Source organism: Nematolebias whitei, chromosome 10, assembly GCF_014905685.2.
Source record: "Nematolebias whitei isolate Nwh7 chromosome 10, NemWhi1, whole genome shotgun sequence".
NCBI lineage: Eukaryota > Metazoa > Chordata > Actinopteri > Cyprinodontiformes > Rivulidae > Nematolebias > Nematolebias whitei.
Window position 1 is genome coordinate 35,272,527 of NC_056507.1, and position 12,155 is coordinate 35,284,681.

The following is a 12,155-nucleotide window of genomic DNA, read 5'->3' on the forward strand; positions in this document are numbered from 1 at the left end:
TTAAGTCACTAAGGAGTGTCATAACTTTCTCATGATAGTCTTTCTGGTTCAAAATCACTGTGCACCTTCCTTTGTCTGCTGGGAGAATGATGATGTTTTTGTCCTTGCTAAGAGTGGTGAGTGCATCCCTCTCCTCTCTACTGATGTTGGAAGGTGGTGGTTTGGCATTGCTGAGGCAGGCTGAAACTTTGATTCTGAGCTGTTCTGCTTCAGCCTCTTTAATTTTGTTGTTGCGGATGGCTGACTCAGTAGCTGTGATCATCTCCACCAGAGGAATTCTACTTGGTGCAACCGCAAAGTTCAGTCCCCTGGCGAGAATCTCTGTCTCTGGCTGGGTGAGCTGTCTGTCAGATAAATTCTTGACCCACTTTTCTGTCTCCCTGGCATGTAATTGACTAAAAAGAAACAGTAAATAAGGATCTAAGATATAAACTAAGATATACGCTAAATAAACGCCCAACGTTATGCCAAAAGATCTAAGATATATGCCAGTCACTAATAGTGTAAAACAATACACCGAACAACAGCAGACGATTCTCAAAGGTTCTGTTCAGCTATAATTTACATGTTTAATGTGAGTGGAGTCAGGCTAGGAGCCCCTAAACTAACGAACTGAGATTTATTCAAAGCATGCAACAAAAATACAGAAACAACGTACCAAAGTGAAAAATAAATAAATCTACAGCAGCTTGGTCCTATTGACAGAGTGGTTCTGATGACAGTGAGGTTTTCTTAGCAACTTGGTCCAGTTAGCAGCATTGTACTGTGTTAGCGGTGTGGTCTTGTTAGCAGTGTTAGCAGGTCCCCTCAGCAGTTCAGTGGTAATAATGACTGCAGCAGCTGCTGTCCCAGACTGCCCTCCAGAACTGGGTTTGGCAAACAGAGAACATCCAAGGTTTCCCAGCGAAACCGAACGGGTCCTTCGAGTTCGGTCCGTGCAGACAGATGGAGGATCATGGAGACAGCTGCCATGACAGGCCTGAGGCTGGAAGGACTGAACCACGATGGCAGGATGGCACCATGGCAGGATGGCACCATGGCAGGATGGCACCATGGCAGAATGGCACCATGGCACCGACACAGAAAACTCCATAAATGTGTTGCGGTCATATCCGTGGACGTGCAATGTAGGTGCAAGAAAAAAGTTAAAACAAAAACAACAGGAACAAAAAAAAAAATTGAGTGCACCGGGAGCCTGTGAAGTTGTGGCTCGGCTGTGTGATGCAGTCATCCTGGCAAATTTTCCAATTACCAATAAAAAAAGTGACTATCAAAATGGCATTTTTTGGCCCATTTTTGCCTTTTCAGTGCTTTTTGCTTTTGGCCTGTATAGTTTTTTATCGCCATACATACTATTGCTTCCTCAGCACTTCCTTCATTTGAAAAGCAGCAACCATGCTTCACTGTTGTTGTTAAATTTGAGGTTTTAATGAATTATCCAGAAAAAAAAACAACATTTGTTTTTCTTTTCCACTCACAGTTAGCTTCAGGTTTGGACTCATGAATACAAACTAAACATAAGGAGCCCTAAAAACGAAACAAATATTTTATTTTTTTTACCAAACACTAAAAGCTGTCGAGGTAGGGCAAAATAATGACTTATTAATAAGTTAAAGAACAATCAAAGGAAACACAAGGGCATGGCATGAAAACTATCAATGCTCAATTGATGAGCAATGAGAAACAGAATAAAAAGACTGAGGCTAATGAGGGAAGTGCAGATGAGACTAATGGGAATGGGTAACAGGAAAGTTGGATGTGACAGGACAGAGGAACAAAAACTGATTGTGGAAAACATTAAAGTTCATTTTCAATAATCTAGGTTAAAATCCAACTGTTCAGTCAGATCATCTGGATGGTTTATTTTTTTAGCTGAGACAGTTTGTCCTTCATCTATAGGACTTTGGAAATGACTGATTGTGGAAAAGTTCTAGGAGAAATGTCTAGTACCTTCTTCAAAGAAAGACGGCAACAAAGTGGAAAAACGTTATTTACGTACTGTAACCCCAGATTCTATTTTGTATAGGCTTCGCCCTTTAAGGCTGTCACTGGTGGGTTAAGGGCGAAGCGGATGTGGTCCTCGCCTCATTGGGTCCATTCGAACACCGTATGAAGCGGAAGCTTGCCCAAAAAACGTCTTGTCACTCAGCTCCCCTTGTACGTAATTAAGCGTTGCATAATTATGTGTACCATGCACAGACGCATGCTGTATAACTATGCGTTCTGAACGCATGAACGCCCCGGAAAGTTTCAACGGGGAGGGAAGATGCTGAAAAAAGGGCCATGAACCAACCGATTCACGGCTGAACAGTATGAACAGATTAATAATAACAAGTGAACTGATTATTAATCAAATGACCTGATTGGTAACAATAGTCATGAACTGATTAGCGACAATAGAACCAAAATAACTGTCACAACTTGTGACTGATAACAACATCTCACATTGTAATGCATGCAGTCAGATGTGAGTTTAAACGGGGTTCCATGAAACAACAATTCTGTTAAAAAACTAAGTACAGAATGTGTCATGGAACGAACCGTCACATCACGTAAATAGAAATGAATAAATGAGCAGGGTGTTGACCACGCGGCCACAGTGCAAATATCCTGCATTGTCATACCATTATGCAAAGCATTCGAAGATGTGATACCTCTGGTCGAGTGCGCCCTGAGGTTATCAGGAGGCTCTAAATCTGGTGCTTTGTATGCTTCAGAAATGGCCTCACACAGCCAGTGTGACAAGCGCTGGGTGGGTAATGGGCGGCCTGCAGATGCATCTCTATAATGCACAGACAAATGTTGAGTTTGACGCATTACAGCTGTGCGCGCTATGTAACACGTCAACGCCCGCACATGACAGAGCAGATGGAAAGATGCTTCTTCTTCTGAATTGTGGGGGGGAGGGAAAAACCCCTCCAACGATATTGCTCTTGATTTAAAAGAGCTCATGATGTTTTTAGGCATAAAAGCTGGATTCGGTCTTAGATCAGCTGAGCTGCCGTCAGCCTGAATTCTGAGACATGACGGAGCGACAGAGAGGGCAGATAAATCACTCACCCTCTTAGCGGATGTTAAAGCTAGCAGCAGGGCTGTTTTAAGGGACAAGAATTTAATTGGAACCTGATCCAGAGGCTCAAATGGAGCTTTGATCAGGGCTCGCAGGACCAGCGTTAAATCCCACTGTGGAACAAGTGGGCGTGAAACAGGCCTGCGTCTCTGTACACCTTTTAAAAAACGCTTAATCAGCAGATGATTAAAAGCTGTTCTGTCCCTGAAACCTTTGTGACAGGCAGAGATGGCTGCAGCGTATGTTTTAATTGTGCTGAAGGCCAAATTTCTGTCCATCAGCTGCTGCAGAAAAGACAGTATGTCGCCTAGTGGACATGAGGTGGCCCCTACGCCTTTCTTTGTACACCAGCGCTGAAAAGCTGCCCACTTTGTTGTGTACAGTGCTGTGGTGGATGCAGCACGTTAATCCTGGATTGTGCGCACTACATCTTGCAGGAGACCCATCCTCTCTAAGCGGATCTGCTCAGCGACCAGACCCACAGGTGCTGGCCTATTTCTGGTTAACTCCTGATCGCTCCTCCCACCTGGAGGAGAGCGTCCTCCCTCCATGGGAGTTTTCACGGGTGCCCCGTTAACAGACGTCGTAGAACTGGGAACCATGGTACATTCACGCGCTCAAGAGTCACCAGGAGAGCTGTCAATCCCTCCTCCTGACTCAGTTCAAAAACCGTAAAATCAGAGGAGGTGGGGGAAATGCGTAAAGAAGCGTTTTGGGCCATGGGCTGTGAGAAAATGGGTCCACCCCCAGCGGTGGTTCGTCTCACGGGCTCAGTGAAAACCATAGTTGACACTGAGCGTTTTCTCATGTCGCAAACAGGTCCACAGCTGCTTTGCCAAATTTCTGCCATGTCTGGGCCATCAGATCTGGATGGAGGGTCCAGTCCCTATGATGTGGACTGCCCCTGGACATCACATCTGCCCCTTTTAGAACACCGGGATGTACACTGCTCTGATAGAAAGCAGATTTTGGTGTGCCCAACACAGTATTTTTCTCGCAATGTGTAACATTTGGGCTGAGCGCACATCCCCCTGCCAGTTTATGTAAGCAGCAGTCACCTTGTTGTCTGTGTAAATCATAATGTGTTGACTCTGCAGCACAGGAGCAAAGTGTTGAATCACGTTCAGAACCGTGCGACACTCCAGAACATTTATATGAGCTGTTGTGTGATGGGGCCACAGTGCCCCTACAGCTCGAGATAGGCATGTCCCCCCCCCCAACCTGACAACGACGCGTCTGTGAAGACTGACACGTGTGACGTGGGTCTGCTGACGGGGACTCCCTCCGACAGAACCGGGGTGTTTTCCCAGTGTCGGAGGTCTGTTCTCACAGAGGGAGGAACAGTGATTATCTGTCTCTTTAGCTTTACCGGATCCACACGCAGACGAGAAAACCATCTCTGTAGGCATCTCGTGTGTAGTAAACCCAGCGGGACCACTATGCGAGCTGACGACATCGTTCCTAACAGCTTCATGACGGAAATAGCTGTTACTACTCTGCCCGGTCTTACGTGGCAGAGCTGGACTCTTAGAGCGTCGATTCTCGTCTGTGATAAACGAGCCCTCATGGTAGTCGAGTTTAGCTCCACTCCCAGATAAACAATCGTCTGGGCCGGGAGAATCGAGCTTTTCTTCCAATTTATGGCAAAGCCCAGATTTAACAGGTGTGATGTCAACACCTGAGCCTGCATCGCTGCTTCCCGTCTGGAGCGTGACAGCAGCAGCAGGTCATCCAGGTAAAACAAAACTCTCATCCCTGCTCTGTGTAACAGTTACAGGGCCGTCTCTACACACTTTGAGAACGTACAAGGCGCGAGGGAATACCCGAACGGTGGCCTGTTGTACTGATACTGAATCCCTTGAAAGGAGAAGCGCAGAAATTTTCTGTGTTTTGGGATGATAGGTATGTGGAAGTAGGCGTCTTTCAGATCGATGGAAACAAACCAGTCATTTCTCTGGATGTTGTCCAACAGTTGTCTGCTTGTCAACATGTGAAACGGTCTGTCCATGATCGTCTTGTTGAAAACTGGCAGGTCCAAAATCGGTCTCGTTCCTCTGGTCCGTTTTGGAACCGTGAAGTAACGTGAGTAAAAACCTGTGTTTTCCTCTCCATCGGGAACCCTGGAGATCACCTAATTTACCAGAAGTTCTTGGACTTCTGCTCTTAGGGATGAGACTTGGTCTAGTGATGACAGGATCGTCTCTAAGACTCCTCCGAACTGAGGGGGTCGTGCTGCAAATTGCAGCGTGTAACCCCTGCTTAACAACCTGGTCATCCATCTGTCTGGCGAGCATGTTCGCAGGCACTCCGCGTAACGTTCGTGGAGTGGGTGAGCGTTTAGGTGATGTTTTCTACTGATGTCAGCCAGTCCACCGCCTCGACTGCCGTCATGTGCCACGGGAGAGTGTTCTGCGTGACCCAAGGCGAGGCTTCCTCTAAAGCGTTCTGATCGTGCCTGTGTGTTGCGCTAGGGCTGCGGGTCCACATTCATGTCTGTCGTGTGTTGAGGAGAGGCATGTGAAAACTGTTGACACCATGGGGGCACGTGTTTGATGCCACTGCGGTGAGACACGTGTCGCTCCTGCCGAGAGTGAGGTCCTTCACTGGGCTCGCTTTACGGTCTCACATTTATGCTGACGTGAGCGGGCGAGTGCTGAGAATCAGTGAGCGCGCCTTCATCAACGCCGTGCCGATTGAGTGAAGGCTGCAAGCACCGCGGGAGCACTCATTTTCTTCGGTGGGGTGCGCGCCGCTCCTGCTGGGAGCGAGGATCGTTACTGGGCTCGTTCAGCGGTCTCACGATTATGCTGACGTGAGCGGGCGAGCGCTAAGAAGCGGTGAGCGTGCCTTCATCAACGTCATGCCGTTTGAGTGAAGGCTACAAGCACTGCAGAAGCACGCGTTTGCTTTGGTGAGGTGCGTGCCCCTCTTGCTGAGTGCGAGGTCTCTCACCGGACCCGTCCTGCATTCTCACATTTATGCCGATGCGATCCAGTGAACGCTGGGGAGCTGTGTGACCTTCATCAACGCAGAGCCGTTTGGGTGAAGGCTGCTCGCATCGCAAGAATACGCGTTTGACACCGCTTCGATGAGGATTGTGCAGCTCGGGCTGAAAACAAGTTATTTCGCTTACGACTGTTGTGTCATGCGAGCGTCTTGTCTCGTTTTGGAGCAACAGTGATTCTGAAAACCCTGTTTTTAAGGACACCAGCTCGATTTGTGTGGAAGATGTGTGCGCAGCCGCTGTGAGTTCATCCGAGCTTACAGACTGGCTAAAAACAGACACTTTAATCATTGAATGATGTTCATGTTTTATTTCAAAACTCGTGTCATTTTTACACACACCCTCCGCAGACCGTCATTTTTTTAATCTTTTCCCCCGTGAGCTCTGCGATTTGTTGGCCCAGGGTGCCGCCTGTTGGCGATCTCTGGGAAAATGCTGAACTGCCGGTTGCCGGGATGAAGAGAGCTGGTCTCTGACGGGCGGGGCTGGCAGTGGAGCGGAGCGAAATGACGCTGCTGTGGTCGTGGAATGTCGTTGTTGCTGTCTCTGCTCACGACAATCCTTCCAGCTTGCCGGGGGGCGGGATGAGATGCACGACTTGATGAGGTGGTGCACAGTCTCTGACACCTCCTCCAACTTTTTCAAGTTTTCCAGCATCGCCTTGAAACTGCTCCCGAACAGCGCATCCGTCTTGATGGGGCCCTCCATCAGGTCTTTGTGCAGTTTTTCCGGCAGAGAGGGGGAATGATAGAGCCAGGTGGATCTCTGAATCATCGTCATCCACTCTGCAATTCTGGACAGGTAGACTACAGAAGAGGCGCACATGTTGAGGATGACGTCAGATGCCTTGCAAAGGGAGCACTTCATCTCCTCAGGCAGATCTGCAGCCTCCAGCCTCTTGGACACGCTGTACGCCAACAGCGCCACGTTGTTGTTTACTGCGGCTGCCTGAAACGCACACTGGTGAGCTCGATTGGAGAGTGTAGCCACCGTCTGGTCATGTTTCCCAAAAGGGATGGGACGCTACTCCAACCTGGACAGCTTCGCTCCAAAAGCTTCCGCCAGGCTCGGCTCCAGGGGGGGTACCCAGGGAAAGTTCCGCTCGGTGAACCCCTCCACTCTGGTGATGGGAGCGAAAGTGGAGACGGGCGCTCTCATTTTACCAGGACCAGCCGCAGCCTCATTCCAGTAGGACGCCACCGCTGGAAACCAAGGCCAGATGGGATCAGGCTGGCGAGCCAGAGTGGAGCCAAACCTTCTCGCTAGATCATCCGATCTGGGCGGGGGGGAGGAGAGGGACGGAAAGTCCCTTCGTGTCAGCAGCTTCCCGGATAATGTCGGGCAGCTCCGAGAGGAGGGCACCAACGGCAGGGAGCGATGTGGCCGTTGAGGCAGGAAAGCCCGGAGGGGTTGAGCATCCGCTCGTCCCCCCTCGTTCTAACACTATACTCTCCGGGAGGGAGCGAACATCAGGGCTGATGCTGGCGTCGCCTGTCCCAGAGGAACCATCCGATTCGCTCCGAGAGCCGGCGTAGAAGAAATCGATTGCATCGTCCAGCGAACAGTCTCCCACCACGGACAGGCAGTCCTCGACGTTAGCCTTAAACAAGGCTGCTCTCTTCTGCCTTTCCTCCAGAGGAAGGAGGTCACAGAGGCGGCAGGAGGAGGCGCGGTCGACGTGGCGGGGACCCAGGCATCCTTCGCAGGTGTCGTGCCGGTCAAAACTGAGCAAGTAGCCAGTCTTGCAGGACAGAAACAGGTGGATGGTGTTGGAGCTGGACATCTTGTTGAAGGTCAGTGGTATTAGCTTGCTGAAGAAAAATGGGACCCGATTACCCGCTCTTAACGTAATTTATACGGACCGGGTGGGGCCCACACAGCAGTTGGGTGTGGACTAAACTTTTCAGTGTAATGCTTCGCATGACGGGATAAAACCCACCAGCAACAGCCTTAAAGGGTGAAGCCTATACGAAATAGAACAATGAGCCGAAGAAACAAAAAATAACCAAAAACAGACAGCACTCACAAAACAACCAAAAGACACTGATTGTGACAGATGCTGAAACAGGAGCTTGAAGAAGCTATGGATTCACCTTGAACACAGGTCACAATGAGATGTAGTTTCTAAACCTAACTAACCAACTTTTGTCATATTAAAAGTATCCATCCATTCATCCATTTTCTTTACCCACTTCTCCTTTCCGAGTCGAAGGGAGCTGATGTCAATCTTCAGCAATCATTGTGTGAAAGGCCGGGTACACCCTGGACAGTTCTCAGGCTCATCACAGGGCCACAGAGAGACAAACACATGTTCACACTCTCACCAACACCTACATACAATTTAGAATTACAAATAAATCTAAAATGCTTATTTACGGTCTGTGGGAGGAAACTGGAGTATTTGGATTAAACTTGTGTGTGCACAGGGATTACACACAAATTTGACCCAAAAAGGCACCAGGCCAAGTCTGCAAACTTCTTGCTGAGAGGCGACAGCTCTATCAACTTCACCACAACACTGTCATTATAAAACTATGTATATTTTATGTAGGCTTTTATGAATTATCTCTGTCACACCTCAGTTTTTGTAATTGCAGATAAAATACTGGAGGAATCATGAAGATAGTGAAGGTGGAGCCCAAAGGGTGGTGGCGCTAGCCATGGATAACCACACTAAACTCGAGGGTTTGAGGTCCAACTCGGAATACCTTGTTGAGGTTCGAGGCTACAACTCTGCAGGATATGGACCACCCAGCAAACGCATCAAGATTCACACCAAGAAACCTCGTATGTTAAGCTTTAAAGCACTCTGAAAATGGCATACCTCATAATTATGCACCCTACATACATCTGAGTTACTTTCATAAAAAATATTATTAAATAATGTTTGGCTTTTTTTAATTTTTTTTATCTAAAAGCTCCAGACAGACCTCCAAAAATAATAAGCACAAAACTAAAGGGCAAGTTTGTGAATATTGCTTGGGAGCAGGTGGAACCACTGAATAATGAATCATCAATAGATGGTTACAGAGTGAGTACGATGTCTTAACTTAATCTATGAAATTAAAATGTCGCTGTCTCTTGGTGTTCTTTATACCGCACTCATAAACTTGTCTTCTTTTAAACCTAGGTGCTGTACAAACAGAAGGGAAACCCTGTGCCCACTCTGTACACAACCAGTAAGAAGTATATAGAACTCCCTTTGCCTGCAGATGGGGAATATGTGGTGGAAGTTCGGGCACACACTGAGGGAGGAGATGGAGCTGTGGCACAAATCAGCGTTCAAGGTAACTCCTAAGCATGTTTTTAGACATTTTCTAATTACTAGAATCCTTTTTCACATGCTTGCAAAAGGATGACAAAGAAAAGAAAAATACTTTAACTTAAAAAAATAGATTTCCTCATTATTGTAATTAAATATAATGCTCGAGTATAATCACTGAACAAACCATTGTCATCAAGGTTTCGTTAAAGATTTAAGTCATCTAATGACAATTATTTCTGAATAGTTGAGCTTAAACTGTGAATATTCATTCAGCCATTTGCTTAGAGAATTGTACCAGGCTCAAAGTTAGCAGTTGGTTTTCATTTGTGAAAAGTGGGGAGTACTCGAGTCTGAGATGAGCTGTCACATCAGGTTTCAAACCTCAGACTAGAGGTGTGTGATGGTCTGTGACTAAAGCCTTGATACCCCTCTGCATGGCTGAAGGAGAGGCAGGCTGCCTGGACCAAGAAGAATGTACAGTAAGCCTCTGTAATTGATCTTGATAAGATGAGGAAAGTCCTTCTTTTGACTTCCCTAATCCCTTATCATTTGGTTTGAATCCCACCCGACAGTCTGATTTCACAAACTCTGGAATTTAAGTTGGAATGGATTTCAAACAAAGGACATTGATAAATAGAGAGGCATTGAAGGCAATTTCCAAACAGATAGGGCACATTGCTATTTAGACATCTAATATGGTTTTTGATCTGATTGGGTGAGAGGCTGACTTTGTTGTAGGGGACTAGAAGTAGACCAAGAGTCTTGCTTTGCAGCCTGTAGTCCTGCAGGTGTCATTTGGGCAGAGCTTTTTTCAGGTTTATGAAAATACACTCAGTGACTAAAGATTTAGCACCCAGAAGGAATGGTCTGATTTGGACATACTTTGGTACAAATGCAGGCTAGTGATCGGCATATAGATTAGTATTGCTAGGAGCCAGTATGTTTAGAATGGACACCAGATGGCATAAGTCAGGGGTGTCAAACACTTACAAAATGAGGCCAAAATTAAAATATTTTCCAAACTAAGGGCCCGTTTCAGAATCTACAGTAACTCAAGTTAGATATCCAACATCTTTTCTTGGCTGTAGGTTTCTCAACAAGAGTTTGATTGATTGCATTTGACATTCTCTACTTTTAACATCATTATCAAAGATTACTGAAAAAAATTAAAGTGATAAAAGTATTTCACATTTATAATAACATCTTGGGGGCCAGGTAAGATGTCAATGAGGGCCGCATTTAACCCTCGGGCCTTGAGTTTGACACATATGGCATAAGTGGTGGCATTACGAGTGGAGTCAGTCAAGAGCGAATCATGGTCATCAGGTACAGAGGATGCATCGTCTCATTGGACATTGTTACCAGCAACTGGTGGAGTTTGATATGGGTCACAGTGGGTTGCATAAGGCTACATGGTTGTGTTTTGCCTGTCAGCTGTATGGATCAATGGATCACTGAGAGTATACACACATGCTGTGAAGGGTCCAGATGCTCAAAACAGCCCACATCAAGGGAGAATCATTGTATTGTGTGCCAGCCATTACAGAACCCTTTGATATTTGTGGCTGCCTTTCAAACACAGGTACTGGATTGTTTTCAACATTTTGTGTTATCACCATGTTTGTTTGACTGGGAACAGCTGGACTAAAAGTTCATCATCCCATGCATAAGTTGCCCTTAACAGCAAGGAGTGGCATCATGACTGGGAGGCATAGACGAGTGGTCTAATATCATGCTCAGCAAGGAATTTTAGATTTGACCTACCAAGGATGGCCATCATGTGTGCTTCTGATGGCACTGAGGAAGGACCAATCTGGCCGGTGTTGTTATGCTATAGTCAGGTGTTATCTGTGAGCATCATGTTGTAGGGATCCATAGGGAATGACTTCAGGTCACCTCTGGTGGTAATTTTAGAGACCTTTATGACACAGCATGTCATCTGCATCTGCATTTCTTAAGTCTTCTGAGACACCTCCCAGGTGCAGTTTTTCAACAACACAATTCCAGTTTGCACACAACACATAAGTTTAAGTTGAAGTTATATCAAGCAATGTCATCAATGTGCCTGTACTGTCAACTCTGTTATTCATTTTATTAATTTTATCTGATACTCTAACTATTGCAGTAGAGTCACGGGATCTTTCAACACATGCAGTTCCATAAATACTCACCCCTCTGTTAAATGCCAAAATAATTGTCAGTGAGCGTGTTTACAAAACTTTGCACATTATTTAAACTATACAGTGGAACTGAACCATTCAATTGACAAATATGTTTTATTATTTTATATCTTTATAAGTGAAAATATCATTTAAATTATGTTTCTTGTTTTTGTCATATTTTTTCAGGCGGAGGCATCATACCCACTGTATCTCTCAGGGTTTCCTCCCTGCTCCTGGTGGTTCTCCTCCTCCTGAACATTTGAATGTAGCGCCATCTTTGTGTTCACTTACATCAACAAAGAAACCTGTGGTTGCTGAAGGTTTACGCCTATAAGGATTTGGGGCTGTTTCCACAATATTTGTATTTCTCCCTGTTATCCGGGATGTCATATTCCAGCTTTCTTCCCTCTCTGGGATGTATTTGCAGAAATGGACATGGACATGAAACAATTTGGAAATGGACAAAGACGTTCTGTATTTATCCACAAAAAGCCTCTTAGAAGCCTCTTAGAAATGTTGAAGATGTGTCAACTTCAAATGCCTTATATAAATGATTGCTCTTATCTTTCACGGTGACTTGTTTTAAAGTGGTTCATGACTGAAAGTGTAAATTGTAAAGTTTGCAAATAGTTTGGAGTTTTTTCACATCTCATA

General features: G+C 46.0%; 1 protein-coding gene across 1 annotated transcript in view; it reads left to right on the forward strand.

Annotated features, from left to right (window-relative positions):
* The window catches only part of cntn1a (contactin 1a), a 44,416-nt gene extending 32,537 nt beyond the window's left edge, over positions 1–11,879 (forward strand). The window contains exons 19-22 of the mRNA XM_037683729.1: positions 8,672–8,861; positions 8,993–9,105; positions 9,205–9,361; positions 11,688–11,879. Coding sequence (XP_037539657.1) covers positions 8,672–8,861; positions 8,993–9,105; positions 9,205–9,361; positions 11,688–11,764 — 537 coding nt within the window. The 3' untranslated portion in view covers positions 11,765–11,879. The remainder of the gene's footprint in view (positions 1–8,671; positions 8,862–8,992; positions 9,106–9,204; positions 9,362–11,687) is intronic.
* Positions 11,880–12,155: the final 276 nt, after the last annotated feature.